General features: G+C 37.7%; 1 protein-coding gene across 1 annotated transcript in view; it reads left to right on the top strand.

Moving 5' to 3' along the window:
• kcnq1.2 (potassium voltage-gated channel, KQT-like subfamily, member 1.2) overlaps positions 1 to 20,546 on the top strand; it is a 164,717-nt gene that overhangs the window by 88,494 nt on the left and 55,677 nt on the right. The window contains exons 16-19 of the mRNA XM_087797151.1: positions 13,504 to 13,579; positions 15,228 to 15,322; positions 16,263 to 16,303; positions 17,941 to 18,002. Of these exons, the coding sequence (XP_087653277.1) occupies positions 13,504 to 13,579; positions 15,228 to 15,322; positions 16,263 to 16,303; positions 17,941 to 18,002 (274 nt within the window). The remainder of the gene's footprint in view (positions 1 to 13,503; positions 13,580 to 15,227; positions 15,323 to 16,262; positions 16,304 to 17,940; positions 18,003 to 20,546) is intronic.

The following is a 20,546-nucleotide window of genomic DNA, read 5'->3' as shown; positions in this document are numbered from 1 at the left end:
AGCAGCGCAGGTCTTTAGCAGTCGAGCAGACACCTTATCAGGACCAGCAGCCTTCCCTGGACGAATCCTCCGAAGTACATCCTGTACCTGGAGTGAGGTGAAGCTGGGAAGTGGTTCTGTGGAGCTGGGGGGGGCACAAGAAGGTGGGGCAGGTCCTGAGGCGGGCAGCAGTGAGGGTGAGGTGACCTGCTCAAACCTGTTGAAAAAGTTGTTCAGTCCATTTGCCTCATCCACCGTGTCCACTGCAGTCAGAGAGGCCTTGGTCTTGTGTCCAGTGATGGTTTTAACACCATCCCAGACCTCTCTTATTTCTTCTCGGCTCAGCTTCTCCTCCAACCTCCTCCTGTAGGTGTCCTTTGCCTCCTTCAAGCATCGCTTCACCTCCTGCTGAGCTGACCTCATGGCGTCCCTGTCTCTGCTCCTGAATGCCACTTTCTTCCTGTTAAGGACATCCTTGACCTCCTTTGTTACCCACGGTTTATTATTAGGGTAACAGCGGACAGTCTTAGTAGGGGCGACAACGTCCAAACAGAAATTTAAATAATCTGTTAGACAGTGTGTCTGTCCCTCGATGTCCTCACCATGAGACCTCAGCAGCACATCCCAGTCTGTTGTTTCAAAGCAGTCTCTTTGTCTTTGGTTAGGTCAGGGATGGGAAACTAAAATTCTTCAAGGGGCCACATTAAATTTTGTGAATATTTTTAGGGGCCGTCAAGCAAAAAGAAAGACGAAAAAATCCCTAATAAAAGGACATTTGTCATTAGGCCGTGACCTTTATTAAGATAAATAAGCTGCAATTTGATTCCTGTATATACAAGTTTTTTTCAAAACATTTCTTCATTGAACTTAAAAAAAATGCTTTGAGGGATTAATATATACACAAAAAATTGCACACACAAAGGAGGGACGTGCTATGTGAAAATGTAAATGAATAATAAATACAAAATTAATTTGTTAATGCATAAGAACCATTTATACATGATCATACTTTGACATTACAAGGGCAGCATTAATGCAGTCAAAGGGCCGCACTTTGCCCAGGTCTGGGTTAGAAGAAGCAGGAGCTGTTATTTGACGCACAAAAGCACGACACTGCAGCCCAGGATCAATCACACGCGCATGTGAAGCTAACAAGTAGCTAACAATATCCTAAAATATATATTTAGATCGGGTTTATGAATGAAATCCAAACTGAGCTCCTTGAATTCAGTGAGAAGATGCAGGGCCTGCCATTGTGAGCAAAACCGTTAGCAAAATGGTTAAAATAAACGGTTTGCACAACATTAGGAAAATGGGTGGAAAAAACGAAAAGCAAAATGGTTAGCAACACGTTGGCAGAATGGTTAGCAACACGTTGGCAAAATGGTTAGCAAACGGTTGGCAGAACAATAGGAAAATGGGTGGAAAAACGATTAGCAAAATGGTAAGCAACACGTTGGCAGAATGGTTAGCAAAATGCTTAGCAAAATGCTTAGCTAAACGTTGGACTGTGAAACAGTTAACAAAAAGTTATCGAAACGGTGAACAAAAGGGTAAGCAAAAGGTTAGCGAAATGGTTGGCGAAATGGCTTAAAACACGTTGGCAAAATGGCTAGCAAAATAAAGGCAACAGGAAGCAAAACAGTTGCAAAATGTTAAGCAAAACAGTTATTAAAACAAAGCATTCAGGAAAAAAGTTAGCAAAAATGTTCAGGGAACGGTATCCACAATAGTCGGCAAAACAGGAAGCACCTTAGTTAACAAAACAGGTCGCAAAACAATAGTGAATGAGTTTGCGAAACAGTTAGTAAAACAGTTAGCGAAATAATTCGCAAAACTTTGATAAATATGGTACCCATCATGGTTAGTAAAACAGGTGGCACATTAGTTTACGAAACATGTATCAAATTGATTTTAAGGTATCATAGTTCAATCAAAAATCAAAGATAAATAAATGTATAAAAAAATTGAAATGATGGGGAAAAAAGAATTCCATAGGAATAAAAAAATAAAACAACTTGATTTTGGAGTTTCAAAGTTTTATATAAAAGTAAAAAATATATATTTAAAAAAAGAAAAGAAGAAAGAAAAGAAAAAAACAACTTAATTCCAAAATAATGACACTAAAAATGTTTACAAAAATATACTGAACAAGAGAAACAAAATCAAAGATTTCCTGCTAAGAAACGACTCAAATTTAATGTCATCATGACTTGTTCCTGACCAAGGTGTGTGTACAGGTGTGTGTGTCGGGGGTGGGGGGGCTCACCTGTCGGTGGGTGTTCATTACAGCAGGACTGAGTGACGTCTTGGCCTGTCAGAGACTCTTGTTCATTGTCATCTCCTTCACTTAATTAACCGTCACTCTCGGGTCAGATCCTCTGAAGGCCTCTTGTGTTCGTGCACACCTATCGTGCTTTGTACTCTGACACAACGCCAGCACGCACACACACACACACACACACACACACACACACACACACACACACACACACACACACACACACTTGTGTCTTTATCAGCTGACCACCTGTGTGTGATTGAAGGGAAAAAAAAAAAAGCTCGGGCTGACACAAGCCGCTCGTTGTTTTGCTTGAATTACAGCAGAGCAGCAGCACTTTTATCAGAAGCCGGAGATTAAGGGTCGAGCGCGTCGCTGGAACGACTGTAAGCTGCTGCTAACGTGCTGAAACCTTGCTAAGCTGCGCTGCAAAGAAAAGTTCCTGCAGCGTAATCGTGTCGAAGCTGCTCTCATGACAGCCCTCAGTTGAACAGTTACAGTTGGTGAAACAGTTAGCAAAACAGTTAGCAAAACAGTTAGTGAACCAGTTAGCAAAACAGTTAGTGAACCAGTTAGCAAAACAGTTGGTGAAACAGTTAGCAAAACAGTTAGTGAACCAGTTAGCAAAACAGTTGGTGAAACAGTTAGCAAAACAGTTAGTGAAACAGTTAGTGAAACAGTTAGCAAAACAGTTAGTGAAACAGTTAGCCAAACAGTTAGTGAAACAGTTAGCAAAACAGTTGGTGAAACTGTTAGCGAAACAGTTAGTGAACCAGTTAGCAAAACAGTTAGTGAACCAGTTAGCAAAACAGTTAGTGAACAAGTTAGCAAAACAGTTAGTGAACCAGTTAGCAAAACAGTTAGTGAACCAGTTAGCAAAACAGTTAGGTGAACCAGTTATCAAAACAGTTATCAAAACAGTTAGCAAAACAGTTAGTGAACCAGTTAGCAAAACAGTTAGTGAACCAGTTAGCAAAACAGTTAGTGAACAAGTTAGCAAAACAGTTAGTGAACCAGTTAGCAAAACAGTTAGTGAACCAGTTAGCAAAACAGTTAGGTGAACCAGTTATCAAAACAGTTATCAAAACAGTTAGCAAAACAGTTAGTGAACCAGTTATCAAAACAGTTAGTGAAACAGTTAGCAAAAAGGTTAGTGAACCAGTTAGCAAAACAGTTAGTGAACCAGTTAGCAAAACAGTTAGAGAACCAGTTAGCAAAACAGTTGGTGAAACAGTATAATAAAACAGAGAAAACAATGAAACCGTTTGTAAAACAGTTAGTGAAACAGTGAGAAAAACAGTTAACTTTAAAAAAAATAGGCCAAACAGCTGGAAGGTCTTACGTTAGTAAAATGGCGAAACGTAGCAGCAAAACCAAAATTAAAAGATAAGGCAAATCAATGATGACCACAAGGTCGTAAGAACTGGTCGAGAGGGAAGAAGCTAAACTGACTTTTTCTGGTTGATGCTTTGAGTTGAGCTGCTCGAGTCTCTTCTGTTGTGTCATCAAGTCGTGGCTTGTGAAGGGAAGACAGGAAGTCAGGAGATGCTGAAGAAGACATTTGAATTCCATGTTTGTTTCTCTGCAGCTCTGACCAGGACCAGTTTCCTCTCAACATTCTTTACAGTGTAAGTGTGTGTGTACGTGTGTACGTGTGTGCGTGTATGAATGTGTGTACGATTGTCTGTATGAGTGTATTTATGAGTGTATGTATGTGTGTATGTACAAGTTTGTGTGTAAGAGTGTGTGTGTGTGTACGAGTGTGTAAGAGTGTGTGCATGAGTGTATGTATGTGTGTGTGTAAGACTGTGTGTACAAGTGTGTGTACGAGTATACGTATGCATGTGTGTGTGTATGAGTGTGTTTACTACTGTGTGTGTACGAGTGTGTGTGTAAGAGTGTGTGTGTGTGTAAGAGTGCATGTATGAGTGTATGTATGTGTGTGTGTACGAGTGTGTGTGTAAGACTGTGTGTACTAGTGCGTGTGTAAGAGTGTGTGCTAGTGTGTATGTGTACTAGTGTGTGTACGAGTGTGTGTACTAGTGTGTGTACTAGTGCGTGTGTAAGAGTGTGTGTGCTAGTGTGTATGTGTACTAATGTGTGTGTGTACGAGTGTGTGTACTAGTGTGTGTACGAGTGTGTGTACTAGTGTGTGTGTAAGAGTGTGTGTAAGAGTGTGTGTAAGAGTGTGTGTACAAGTGTGTGTACAAGTGTGTGTACTAGTGTGTGTACTAGTGTGTGTGTGTGTACTAGTGTGTGTAAGATTGTGTGTACTAGTGTGTGTTTGAGTGTGTGTACGAGTGTGTCTACGAGTGTATGTTCGAGTGTGTGTCGTCGCAGGCGTGTGTGTTGAGTTAAGCCGACTATTAAGTGACATTGCAGGACGGCGCCTCGGTCACGGACCCACTTAGCCCACAGTCACGGAGAAAGAGTTTGGAAAATCAACAGAACCGACTTCTTCTTGGCCCGTTTGGATTATTTATTTATTTTTGATTCAACGGCTCATGAGCTCGTCTGAAAATTCAAGAAAACTGAATAGAGTTCCAGCAATAAAGTTAGTTCCAAACTAACTTTACGGAGTGATTAGATTGATTTATTGACAAAAATACAACAAGCAAAGATCACAAAAATTGAGATTTACATTTACAAAAGAGAGAAAATAATATAGAATGTATGCAATGTTATGTGACATCCACCAAAAACTAGAGAAAAAAAACAATGTTTTAGGAAAATTTGAGTTGAAAAAAAATGTATCACTAAAAGACTGAAGTATAAATCAACGTAACAAAATGGATTAAGAAAAATAACATACAGAAAAATTGACGATCAACACTAACAAGAGATGTTTTTTGTCAAGGGCAGGAGTCAAATAACGCATCTGATGAAAGTGGGTCAATAAGAATGAGAGAAAAAAAGTGAAATTTTTTTGTTTTTAATTTAAAGAAAAAAGTATTTGTTAAACAATAAAACCGTAATTATAAAAAAAAAATCTTAACAATACTTACAGAAAAAAACCCAAAATATTCCCAAAACCCAAACTATTTGGACACAGCAAAATATGTTAACATCGAAAGATATTAAACAAAAAAAAAATCAGTTTGTTTTGATCAAAGTTAACACAAACAAAAAAAGCTACTTGTCATTGAGATGAACTTGAGCAAAGAAACAAAGAGAAAAAAAGAACAACTAAAAAAGTAGAGAGAAGATGAATAACAGTATCACTTTAATTCAACTGTCACTGCAGGACAGAAGGATATTAAACACATAGACCTCAAATTAAAATCATTGGGTTTGTGTTGTCATGCGAAGAACTCGGGTCAAAGGTCATGAAGGTCACTCTGCCCTGACCCCCGCGTCCCCTCTGCGAGAGTGAATTTGTAAATTAAATTTTTCGAAACGTATCCTCGACACACACACACTCAAGCATTCCTGCGCTCGTGCACACGTGTTCTGGCTTCGGTCCGAGACCTTGAGGTGGTAAAAACAGGGGGTGAGGACGAGGGGGGGGCAGGGGGGGAGGTTGTGTCGGGGGGGGGGGCTCGTCTTCCCTTTCTCCTTGTCAGAGCTGTCAGGCGAGGGTCCGGCAGGAGAAGTCGAGCTGTGGCGTCGACTTGATTAAGTCTGTGCACGTGTCTGAGAGGAGACCCCGACACTCTCCCCCGCCTCCCCCTCTACTGTCACCCTCCCCTCCTCCGGGTGTTCCTGACTTTCCTTTTGTCCGTGACGACGTTCTCTCTCTTTCCCTCTCTCTCCCTCTCTCTCTCTCGCTCTCTCTCTCTCTCTCTCTCTCTCTCGCCCTCTTTCATTCACCCCGAAAAAAAAGAAAAAAGAGGCGATTATCTTCACGAGCCGTCGACCCTCGCACTGGATTAAGCTTCAGCACTTTTGTCACATGACTCAACTGTGCTGTCAGATAATGAGATTCTAATTTCAACAGATTATAACGTGAACAGTAGAATTAAAACATCATATTATGATGTAAAAGCACTGGATTAGATGGTAAAATGAAGGGATTCTGTCATAAACAGTGTAGATAATGAGATGGACGTTGAAAATGTATTTATAAACTAACTAGAATACATGTTTAAAGCAGAGATTATGTGATATAGTTTGAAGATTATGAGAAAAAATGAGTCAAGAAGACCTGTAGCTCTGAATGCACAGGTTTAAATTTCAAAAGTAAAATAAAGAAGTGAAGAGGCTGGATTATGAGATAAAAAGAATAACATTTGTCTATAAACAGTGTAGATTATTAAGAGGAATTTCAAAATGTGTTGGTGAAAACACTGTTTTACATGGTGAAAAATAGAGATTATGTCAAAAATGATCCATATTATGTGATGGACATTGAGAACTAGCCATTGAATTAATTAGAGATTGTATGATAAAGTGTTCAGATTATGATAAATGAGGAGTCATCACATCATTAATTGGTCATATTACTATAGAAAGTTTAAAGATTATGTAAAGATTAAATGAGATAATCAAGGTGGAGATTATAAATGCAAATTTTACATTAGGTTGTAAACAGGCTGGATTATGAGATTAAAAAAATTAAAATGAGTTTATAAACAGTGAAGATTATGAGGTTTAAATTGAAAATTTGCTAGTATAAACACTGGATTATTTGGTAAAGCGAAGGGATTATGTTATAAACAATAAATATTATGAGATGTATTTTATAAATTGGTGGTTGAAGAGACTAGATTACATGTTTAAAGCAGAGATTATGTGACAAACTTTGCATATTATGATGAGTCAAAAACATCAGATGATAATATATAACTTGTGACTCTGAATGGGTAGATTCTGATTTTGTATATTATGAGAAAACATTTCATATTTGGTCATAAACAGACTAGATTAAAATATAAAAAATGGAAACTAGGTTGTAAACAGTTTAGATAGAGGAAAAACAGTGGATTATATGGTAAATAGTTTTAAAAGTTTAGATTATTATATAGACATTGGAAATAGGCTAGTAAACAAACTAGATTACATGGCGAAAGCAGAGACTTTGTGGTAAATTTTGCACATTTTGAGAATAAAATGAGTCAAAATCATCAGATTATGAGGCGAAATATAAATCTGTAACTCGCGCATAGATTATGATTGAAAAAGGTAAAAAGATAGTAAGTGAAAAGGCGAGATTAAATGTCAAATGTGGGTGACAAAAAGTTTAATTTAATTTAAAAATGAAAAAAAACATGGTATTTGGTGCAGGATAGGTTATAAAAAGTAAAAGAAAGATTTTAAATAAATGCAAATTATGTGATGGAAGGAAGATTAAAAATGTAGATTATTAGAAAAGTAGAAATGCTGGGATTAAAACTGGTCAATAGTTAAATGAGATGCAAATATTTGATCAAGATCCAATTGCACGTAAACACTCACAGACGCGACACTTCACACTCTGGCGTTGAACCTTCTCACCATCCATCACTCGCCGTCACGCCCCCGACAGCTCCCACTGTTCCCTCCTCGACCTGGATGGCGTTTCCCACTTCAGCCCGTCATCATGTGACCCGGGAATCAGACGTCGTTCCCAGCAGGAAGTGAAGAAAATCACGCCTCTCTTTGTTCACCGTGAGATTTGCTGAGTCGACAACGTCTTTCACTGATTCACGCACTTGACTCGCGTCCGTGACTCGTGTTGCTGAACAGGAAGTTAATCTGACTCGCAAAGTTTTCAACATTAAATACAAGAGTGCGAATCAGGAGCCGACTCTTATTGAATAGATCTGTGACTCTATCATCCGAGTGCTGAGTCACACACGTATTCATGAATCCTTGCGACTCCAGTCGTTAGACAGGAAGTGGCTCTGTAGAGAAAATCAAATACCAGTGAACTAATCAGGAAGTGATTCGAACTCATTGCAATCAATGACTCAAGTTATTAGGCAGGAAATTAATCTGACTCGTGAAATTGCGTCACACACGTTTGATTGAGTGAATCAAATTGTTGAGCAGGAAATGAAACTGACTCGTGAAAATGCATTACACGCGTTTGATTTGGATGACTCAAGTTGTTTGCAGGAAATGAATCTGACTCGTGAAATTTCGTCAGACTCATTTGATGGAGTGAATCAAGGTATTTGAGAGGAAGTGAATCTGACTCGTGAAATGATGTCACACACATTTGATCGACTGACTCGAGTTGTTTGGCAGAAAATGAAACTGACTCATGAAAATGCGTCGCACATGTTTCATCGAGTGACTCAAGTTGTCTGACAGGAAATGCTAGCTTGCACACGTGTAAGTGATTCATTGACATGTGAAAGTCACCGTTTGTAACTAATCATAACTCCTGCACATGACTCATAAAAGAGCTGAACGTGTGCGAACAAAGAGCTGATTAAACATCAGCCGCTCAGACACCGAAGGGATAAAGGAACCACAGTCGGATCCTCATGACGGGGAAACCCTGGACTAATCAGGCCACCGGGTCAGTCTCCGTCCTGCCCTCCTTCCTCTCCCTGCTCTCCTTTTCTTCTCTCCGTCCTCCCGCTGGGTCGCCCGCCCGGGTACCACGAGTGCAGGTGAGACCACCTCGACTACAGTATAAGAAGGGGGTCGGTCTTTGACTTGTGGGGGGGCGATCCTTGCACATGACTTTAAAAGGCCCTTGGACTCCCCCCCCCCCACCTCTCGAGCGAGGGACCCCCGACCAGCCCTAATAAAAAGATTCTTTCTCAACACGACTAATCCTGCTAAACAGCAACAAATCCTATTAGGCCCTGAATTATAGATCCTGCTGGGCCCCCCCCCCGCCAGAGTGACCCCGTCCTCGCCCTGACGCCGCTCGCCCTACGTCTCAATAACGTTGGTGTGGTTGATGTGTGCGAGTGCACGGCTGAACTGTTGCTCTGTAGGGAGAACTGTTGTAGTTTGTTCGTTCATTAATGGGCCGACGAAGGGCTGGATGTAGTAGAGAGGCAGGGGACACCCTGGAAAGGACTTCATTCCATCACGCAACGCGTTTTTGTACTTGATGCTTCAGTCATTTAATAGTTAATATAATTTTATTTTTTTCTGGATTTTTCCCGTCAAATGTTTTCAAAAGAAAAATATATTAAAAGTTATTAGAATTAAAAAAAATAATTCAGGATTTCTGGTTCGAATCCCAAAAAGTTACTAAAGCGAGGAGTTACGATCTGATGAATTGATCCGTCTTCCGTTTGATCAAGTGATTCAAGTTGTTTGACAGGAAATTAATATGACTTGTGAAATTGCGTCACACACGTTTGGTTTAGTGACTCAAGTCGTTAAGCAGGAAATGAATCTGACTCATGAAATCATGTCACACACATTTGATTGAGTGAATAAAATAGTCAAGAAAACGGTTAAATAATGAACTAAAGCGAGAAACTACGATCTGACGAATTGTTCCGACTTCTGTAAGCGTCAAGCTAACGAGACTACATTAAAGGACCGTTAACAAATTTAGAACACCTTACCATCGGGGGGGGGGGGGGGGGGGGGGATGACCTGGTGACCTGGTGACAAGACGTCCTCTGCAGAAGGTAACAATTACTTGATCCTGGTGTTGACTGTGGACAAGAGGATACAGTTGACTCCAGTAGCTCTTAAATCTTAATTAAAGTTAACTATTAATTCAACCAAGATCCTAAGATATAATTGTGACTTCGTCATACCGGTGGACGTGTAAAACTTCCGACCTCCAGACGAGCAGGAGGGGTCGAGGGGTCGAGGGGTCTCTAGCTTCCTAAACGGTCAGACTCTCTAATTAGACGAGTTCTTTGAAGAGGCCTCGTCCTGAGGCGACACCTCCGGCCTGGAACACTAACTCAGACCCTCCATCAGATCTTCAGCCCTTCCTTTGTTTTACTGCTTCTGCCCAGACCTTCATTTAATGACTTTTCTTACGCTTCTGCTGTTTGAATTTAACCCTTTTTTTTCATCTCTGTTAATGATTTTGATGATTCTATGTACACCAAATACTAATACTAGGTTTTAGTATTTATCTCATTATTTTGTCACTTTTAAATTGAATTTATTGTTTTATTTGCATGTTTAAAATAATAACAATTTTAATTGATATTTATAGCCATTATTTGGTTTTTATTATAAAATGGTAGAATTATTAAGTCATTTTTCATTTCATTTTTAATTTTTTTAACAATATTTTATCATCAAAACTTTTTATACATAGTTCATCTTTTTTTAATTTCAAGTTTGTTTTTAATTCTCTTATATAATTATTTTATTTTTATTATGGTTTTTCTTTTCAAGATGGAATCAAATTATTTTATTAACACAACAAAGGCCCGCAACAAACACACACACACACAACAACACACTCAACTGACACACACACACACGTGCACACAACAAATTCGCACACACACAACAAGAGACAGAATTGATATTCACACAAGAACGCACACAACAAACTCACACACAACAACACATGCAACTAATATGCACACAACAACACACGCACACAACAAACTCACACACAACAACACACGCAACTCACAGAGCATTTTTTCGCTTTAGCTTTATTGTCTCTTTAGGAATTTGTTTAGAATAGAAATTAAAAATATATATATAAAAAAAACATGTTTTCTGAAGAAGTGTAAATAAAGTTAGCTATAAACAAGTTAGCTTTGCATTAGCCATTTTAGCAAAACATGAACAACATGGTTCCTCATCATCATCCATAAACATCTTACCTCCTTAGCTTAGCATCGAAGCAATACAATTGTCAACTTGTTTGTAACACATAAATTTAACAATATTAGCTTTGGTTTTAAAAACCTTTCAAAGAAAAATCCTAATAAATATTTTAGTTTTCACGTTTGATTTTAGCTATATTTAGCTTAAACTACCTAGCAAGGCTTAACGTTCGCCATATTAGCTCAGTATTAGTTAAAGAGTAACTTAATGAACTTAACATCTAGTTTAGCAACACAATATTTAATATCAACCAATCACTAGCCTCATTAGCTCAGTGCTAATTAGCCACTTTAGCTTAGCATGCTTCTATTTGCTGGCAGCTTTGTTGAAATATTAGTAAATAGTGTAACGTTTATATATTATTGACGATGGAAAAGAAGTCTGGGCCTCTTAACTTTGACCGCTGCCTCCTCGACCTGGAACTAGACTCGAACCAGGATCTTACGATCATCGTTGTCGGATCACGTTTACGACTCAAACCCAGAAAGTGCAGTTTAAAGTTCAGAGGCAGCGTCAAGATGGAAAATTTGGGATGACTTTGTTTTTTTGTGTCAAATGAAAGAGGTTGTTGGATCAGAACCAGCTCGCGGGTCTTTTATCTGAACTTCCCGAACATGTGCAACATTTGTGTCAAATCCAGAAAAACATGAGGCGAGAAGCCGTCGTGCGATGATCGAACATGTGTTTCCACTCACGCATGTGTCGCTGCGCAATGATGCTGTTCAGGAAACAGTGTCACACACAACTGATATGCACACAACAACACACGCAACTGACACAAACATGCACACAACAGACTCACACACACAACAAACTCAAACACACAACAAACTCACACACAACACACTCCACTTACACACACACTACAACAAATGTGACTGACGCACACACAACAACAACAAAAAACTGATATGCACACAACAACACACACAACCTTTTTCATATGTCCTGTTGTACTTGTTTGTTTTCATATGTTCTGTTGTACGTGTTTGTTTTCATATGTTCTATTGTCCGTGTTTGTTTTCATATGTTCTGTTGTCCGTGTTTGTTTTCATATGTTCTGTTGTCCGTGTTTGTTTTCATATGTTCTGTTGTCCGTGTTTGTTTTCATATGTTATGTTCTATGTGTTGGTTTTCATATGTTCTGTTCTATGTGTTTGTTTTCATATGTTATGTTCTATGTGTTCGTTTGCATATGTTCTGTTGTATGTTTTGGTTTTCATATGTTCTGTTGTCCGTGTTTGTTTTCATATGTTCTGTTGTCCGTGTTTGTTTTCATATGTTCTGTTCTGTGTGTTTGTTTTCATATGTTTTGTTGTACGTGTTTGTTTTCATATGTTTTGTTGTCCGTGTTTGTTTTCATATGTTCTGTTGTACTTGTTTTTTTTCATATGTTCTGTTGTACATGTTTGTTTTCATATGTTCTGTTTTCTGTGTTTGTTTTCATATGTTCTGTTGTACTTGTTTGTTTTCATATGTTCTGTTTTCTGTGTTTGTTTTCATATGTTCTGTTGTACATGTTTGTTTTCATATGTTCTGTTTTCTGTGTTTGTTTTCATATGTTCTGTTGTACATGTTTGTTTTCATATGTTCTGTTTTCTGTGTTTGTTTTCATATGTTCTGTTGTACATGTTTGTTTTCATATGTTCTGTTTTCTGTGTTTGTTTTCATATGTTCTGTTGTACGTGTTTATTTTCATATGTTCTGTTTTCTGTGTTTGTTTTCATATGTTCTGTTGTACTTGTTTGTTTTCATATGTTCCTTTCTACGTGTTTTTTCCCAGGCGTGTCGTGCACAACAAGACTTTGAAGTTTGTGTTTGAAGTGTCTCTGTCAGCGACTCGTCTTTTGTTGTCGTCTAATTAAGACCTCTTGCTTCTTGTTGACGCCACAGAGGGTGTGACGCTCTGACACACACAACAACACTACTCACACAACACACACACACAACAACGCAACTCACACGCACACAACACACGCACACAGAAACACAACTCACACACGCACCACAACACAACTCACGCACACAACACAACTCACACGCACACAACAACACAACTCACACACGCACGACAACACAATTCACACACACACACAACACAACTCATGCACACAACTCACACGCACACAACAACACATGCAACTCTCACGCACACAACAACACACGCAATGCACACAAAATCACATGCAACTCAAACACACAACACAAAACACTTACACAACAACACTTGCAACTCACACGCACACAACGACACATGCAACTCACATGGACACAACAACACACAGGCACACAACAACACAGATACACAACAACCCATGCAAAAAAAAGCACACAATAACACACACAACTCACATGCAGACAACAACAACTAAGTGCGAAAAGTATTTTTCTCTTATCGTCCTTTACGTGTAAGAGGGTTGTGGGTTTGAATCCAACTATGAAATGATGAAGTTTAAGAAGTCTGTCCTTATGATGGACTGGAGTGCTGTCCAGGGTGTCCCTGTCTGTAGAGGACAATCCACTAACTGAATCTTTTTCCTCAGGTTGTCTCACGCTCACAGGTCGGCCGTGAAGGTCCTGCGGAGGATGCAGTACTTCGTGGCCCGGAAGAAGTTTCAGGTGAGTTCAGGAAACTCTTGATGAAAGCATTGGAACCTAAGATGGATCGCTGTGTGACCATGATTGTTGTAAACACAACACATTTGTTGTGGTGGCGTCACAGAATATAGAAATGAAATGATACGAATGAAATAAAAAGAGATTTATATAATACAAGCTAAGCTAGCAATGTTGATAACAAGATAAGCTAGCAATGTTATTTTATAGCTAAACTAACAATGTTGTCAACAAGCTAAACTAACAATATTATTAACAAGCTAAACTAACAATAGTCTTATCAAGCTAAACTAACAATATTATTAACAAGCTAAACAATCAATATTATTAACAAGCTAAATTAACAATATTAGAAGCAAGCTAAACTAAAAATATTATTAAAAAGCTAAACTATCAATATTAATAACAAGCTATACTTACAATGTTATTAACAATCTAAACTAAAAATATTATTAACAAGCTAAACTAACAATATTTTCAACAGACTAAGCAAGCAATTTTATGAATACGCTAACAAATAAATGTTATCAATAAGCTCAGCTACTAATTGTTTAACCAGCTAAGATGGCAGTTTTATCACTAAGCCACGCTAGCAATTTTATTAAAAAAATCTAAGTAAGCCATTTTATCAACAACCAGCAATGTTATCAATAAGCTAAGAAAGCAATGTTATCAACAAGCTAAACTAGCAATGTTATTGAAAAAAACAAATCAGCACTGTCAGTAGAAAGCTAAGCTAGCAGTCTTATCACTAAGCTACGCTAGCAATTTTATCAAAAAGCCAAGTAAGCCATTTTATCAACAACCAGCAATGTTATCAATAAGCAGCTAAGATAGCAAATTGATCAACAAGCTAAATTAGCAATGTTATCAACATTTGAATTTGAGAAAAAAGGATTCATTTGTGTTACGGAGTTCACTCCTGCTAGTCCTTGTCATTTCTGAGAGTTTGAACCGTCATGTTCCCGAACATAAAAACCCTGATCCTCATCCAGACAGACATCCTTCAAAACACAAACACACACTCATTGATGACTGAGAACACACATGTGGACCTCCGTCATCTTCTCACAGACCCTTCAGGATTCTTCTCAGGACTCTGATAGGGTTTTCGGGCATACGGGTCACCTTCACCCTGAGATAACACAAGGGTTTAGTTTGAGAATCATGGCCTCAGAGTTGCTCTTTCTGAACATGAACGGGGAGTCACAGATGAGAACTAAACGAAGGATGAGCACGAGTGTGTGAGGGGGTCGCCCTGGTTTTGGGGGGGGGCTGACGGAGGCCACTCGGACCCGGCGGAGTTCAGCGGGTTCTTTCGGACGCCGCGTGAATCAACGTCACAGGAACAAAAGCTGTGAAAGAAAGGACCTTAACACGATTGCTTTCTACATGACCATGCACTTGTACACACACACACACACACACACACACACACACACACACACACACACACACACACACACACACACTGAGTTAACAATGAACCCTTTGCACTCATGGGGGTTGGGGATGTTTTGGGGAACTTGGCAACAACGGCAATAGTTGACAATGGCTTTTGTGTCTCTGCCTTTCGTCTGTTTGCATGTGTGTGTGTGTATGTGTCTGTGTGTGTGTGTGTGTGTGTGTGTGCGTGTGTGTGGATCTAAAGCAAGCACGGAAGCCCTATGATGTGCGGGATGTGATCGAGCAGTATTCCCAGGGTCACCTCAACATGATGGTTCGCATCAAGGAGCTGCAGAGAAGGTGCCACGTCTTCTTCTGCTCACATGCTTTTATTTTGAAATTAAAACCTTTATCCGTGTTGCAAAAAACATCATTCATATCAAGTTGAAAGTAATGGTTAATAAAAAATAATTACAATATATTTTAACCCAAAAAGTTTTGGGTTTTTGTTACAAAAAATATTTTTGAATCCAATTTTTATTAAATAATTCATTTAACACATTTTTATTTGTTAATTTTTTTTTATCACTTAATTGTATTTTATTATCACTTTTATTTTATAATTTAAAAATGATTATTAATAACACAACACCACTTAATGTATTTATCACAGTGTTTTATGTCTTTTATTTCGTTTTATATTTCAATGTTTACTCACGTTAACAGTAGAATACACACCATTGAATATTTCTTATAAATAAAAATTAATAAAAACACATACGCACATAACACACGCACACAACAACACACACAACAAACTCACAGGCACACACAAGTGTTTTTTATGTTCAAGAGGGTTGTGGGTTGGAAACCAACTATGAAATTCTATTTTTGTCTCATGTTTATTTAATCATTTAAAAAGTTTTTATTGTGTTTTATTTCATTTTATATTTGAAAGTTTACTCACTTTAACAGTAGAAATACACACCATTAACAAATAATATGCAATAAATGCAAACAAAATACTTTCAAAATTTATATTTATAATATATATTTTATTTTATATCCTTTTCAATAATATTTCTATATAGTGTTCATTTACTGTAATTATTCTTCCTCTTGTAATAACCTTTATTTAAAAAAATAATTTCCTGAACGATCCTTATTTGTTTGGATTTTCTCACATATATTTTCGATTGTGTTTCTTTGTTTCTTCAACTTTAACATGTTCCAAACTGTTGCTGACTTGATAATGTTGTGTTTGCTGGGACTCCAACTCACGCCCTCTTGCTGTCACCAGGCTCGACGGCACGCTGGGAAAGCCGGGAATGTTCCTTCCAGGTGAAAACACACACACACACACACACACACACACACACACACACACACACACACACACACACACACACACACACACACACACACAGACTCACAACGATAATAAAATTCAAACAGGTGCTCACACACACAAACACACACGCTCACACACACAAACACAGACTCACAACGACAATAAAATGCAAACACAAACAGACACACACAAGCACTCAAAAAAACATGCAAACACACATACACACAAAAAAAAACAGAGACTCACACAGACAAGTAAATGCATACATCAACAGAAAGAGAAAAACACACACAGAGACATAAAAGAACATACACACACAGATACAAGCGTGCACAGACATATAAACAAACCGTATACACAGACACACACAAATACAAACAAAGAAATACACACACATGGATACAGTCAAACAGACACACCAGCACCAACACATATAAACACAAGCGCACATAAACAGAGATGCACAGACATCTTGCCACACAGGCGCACACACATGCTCACCTACACACACACACACACACCGACACACACACACACACCTACACACACACACACCTACACACACACACGTACCTGACGGACAGCCGTCACGTCGCTCACGTCTGACTTTAGAAGTCGCACAAACACCAGCTCCAGACTAAACACAAGCGTCTTGTATGTTTGTGTTTGTGCGCTCGCTTTGTTTGTGTCTCTGTTGTGTCTCCGCTGTCGCACACTTGTCTGCGACCACAATCCTCGGCTTCAGCATCAACAACACGGATTTAGGTTCAAACAACAGTTTGTTGACGATTCTTTCTCCGGCTCATGTTTACCTGCAGCAGGTAACACTAAAGGGGGCGGGACTATAGAGGGTCGACCAATAGGAAGTGTCCTTATAAAAGTGTTTAAAAAAGTACAAATAAATATCATTCAAGAAGCGATTGTCGTGTGAAGTGTATGAGCGTCATCAGAATATTGAATTAGTTAAACTTTACATTTTAGACGTTTTTTATTTTTTATAATTGATTTTTGTTTTAATAATTGAATTAAACAAATTCTAAATTGAAACGTTCAATTTTTTAATCCAATAATTTAATTTAATAATTTGTATGTTGAACTGTTGTTGATGCTGAAGCCGAGGAATGTGTGTGTAATAATTGAATTACAAAAAAAAAGAAAAGTTAAATATTTTAATTACAAATATTTCAAAAATAAATTATTTAAATGTATTTATTTAAATGTTTAGCCTTTTAAATTCAATAAAAAAAATGTTCATAGTTTATATAGAATTTAGATAATTTATTGCTGATTATTTAATAAGTATAAAAATATGTATTAATGGTAAATGTAGTGTAAAATAATAATAATAATAATATGGAAAATATTATAGATATTTTTAATTCAATTACTCCATAAAAAACCAATTGAACTTAATACATCATTTAATCAGTTTAAAAAAAATAAATGCTTTAGAAAAAGAACATTTTGAATTTAAAAAATAAAAGTTTCAAATGTATATGAAAAGTATATTCAATATTGTGTTGACACTGTCATAAGTTGTGTAAATGTTGCGAATGTTCTCGTCTGATCCGAATCTGATCTTCTTGATCTGAAACCTGCACCTTCAACTCTTCCTCTCCTCCGTCAGGAAAGGGTGAAGATAAAGAGTTCCCGACCATCGGGGCGCGACTGATCCGACTGGAAGACAAGGTAGGCACGCGCGGATTCGTCCGGGCTCGCTGGCACAACACACGCGTCTGAAGAAGCTGGAATCACATTTTTTAATCTTAGCTCATGGAGGCTCCACACAGCTAGGGGGCGACGCTGAGCTCAGCGTTTTCATTGGTCGTACAAATGTGTTTGGAATGTTCGGGTGATGAACAGCAGACGCTGGTGATCATGTGACGCACAGGTGGACTCTGGGTAGGACTTGATCGGGTGTTGGATTTAACGACAACTGTTGTCAGGCTAGATAATCTCCCATGATGCACCTGACGCAAATACGAGTGATGCATCATGAGCTGAAAGTTCTAGTCTATCATGCTTTATAAGTCTGTTGATCTTTATTTATGTTGATTTAAAATGTACTAAAATATCGACGTAAAGAATATTTTTTAAGATTCGAAAGTAGAATATAAAAGTTTTTTTTCAAACTATTTAACTTAAAATTGTAAAATTCAACTCTTCCGTGACAAAATTCAACCTTTTACTATTTGGATTTTTGAATCAAACTACGTATTATTAATTGTTTGATGTGACCCAAAGGCCGGGAAACAAATGTGTTTGTGGTATCCCTTGTATTGTCTCAGGGTCAAGGTGACCCTAAGTCCTTAAATCAATATGTTTTAGGTATCCCTTGTGTTGTCTCATGGTCAAGGTGACCCTAAGTCCCTAAATCAATGTGTTTTAGGTATCCCTTGTGTTGTCTTTGGGTCAAGGTGACCCGAAGGCCAGGGAAAAAAAATGTGTTTGTGGTATCCCCTGTGTTGTTTCTGGGTCAAGGTGACCCGTAGACCGAGGGAAAAAATGTGTTTGTGGTATCCCCTGTGGTGTTTCTGGGTCAAGTTGACCCGAAGGCCAGGAAACAAATGTGTTTGTGGTATCCCCTGTGTTGTTTCTGGGTCAAGATGACACGAAGGCAAGGAAACAAATGTGTTTGTTGTATCCCTTGTGTTGTCTTTGGATCATGATGAACACAAACACATTTGTTTTTGGGCCTTGGGTCACCTTGACCCTAAGATAATGCAAGGGTTAATAAATACTAATAATACAATGTATACGTTTTCAAAAACATTTCTAAATGTAATATTTAATTATTCAGTGAAAAAAAGCCAACCTTTGTAAGTTAACAATTTTTAATGAAACTAATAAATTAGTATAAATTCTGTTCATTTAATTTTGCTGATTAAACTACACAGTGATATAGTCCCAGACAAAGTGAAAGAAGTATATTAAATTTATTAAATTAATTTATCATTAAAAAATATATATAATCTTTTAATAAATAGTTATTTAAAAACCCTTTGGAGCGTCGACTTCTATCCGATATTCTGACGGCACAAACGAGCCTTTACTTCCTGTAGCTTGTCATGCTAACGCTACTATGTTGCGTGACCCGGAGTGATGACATCGTGGCTCAGGTCTGAAGATCGGCCTCACATTCCTTCTCCTCGTGTTACTGGACGTATCAGGCCCGGCGGCTCCTTCACCTCGAGTGCTCGGATCTCAATCTGGATGTACTTTCTTCCTCGCTCACTGCTCACTCGATACTCGGACGAGGATAATTGGACGCTTTCCCTCCAAAACAATGAGCGGCCAATCACGTTCCTCCCCCCCACAACCCCCTGAAGTAAACATCGGAGTGAAATCCTAGAGCCGCGGTCATGTGACGCTCTTGTTTTGAAGGCTGCAGCACACCTGTTTAGCAGAAAGAAAAGGGGGCTTCCTTTTTCCCTCAGGCAGCAGGTGGACGAACCTGCCGACCTCGATCACATGACGCAGAGTTGTTGTTGTCCTCCAGCTGCTCGTCACAAAAAAAAAGATAAAAAAAAGGGCGTGTTTTATTTTGAAATGTCGCCGTGAAAGAATGTTGCTTTATCTGAGGTTTTACGTCAGATAAAAGAGTTTTAAACAATTCTGATTCAAAAACAAACTTTTACTTTGATCTAATGCATGAGAGAAAAATAAATAATGATAATAATGATGAAATAAAATGTAATGAAATAAGATTTAATCTTAATAAAATAATGATGGAGATATGGAGGAAATATTAAAAACAAAATAAAATATAATTAAATAAATCACAATGTTACAAAGTAAATTTACCTCAATAAAATTTATGTTCAAGATTCAGGTGTTTCTTTTTATATTAGAATCAATATACTTGGAAATAATAATAATAAAATTCAAATAAGTTTGTTGACTTTCAGTCACAAGATAAAAAATAATTTGTCACAATTTGCAAATAAAATGAGTTAATTTTAAATGTATTGTCAGGAATTTATATATTTTTTTAGAAACATGATAAAAGATAAATTGGATTAATTTATACTTAAGAGATGAAAACCACTTCAATATACTTCTACTATACTAATAATAATTAAATACGGAAAACATATTTTTACACATAGAGATGATATTGTTATTCCAATAATTCAAAAATACTAAGTTTTTCAATAATTAATATAACAGATTGTTTTGATATATATATATATATATATATATATATATATATATATAAATATATATATATAT

The sequence above is a fragment of the Callionymus lyra genome, chromosome 8 (genome assembly GCF_982586985.1).
Source record: "Callionymus lyra chromosome 8, fCalLyr1.hap1.1, whole genome shotgun sequence".
Classification (NCBI taxonomy): domain Eukaryota; kingdom Metazoa; phylum Chordata; class Actinopteri; order Syngnathiformes; family Callionymidae; genus Callionymus; species Callionymus lyra.
This window is presented reverse-complemented; position numbering and strand designations above follow the sequence as displayed.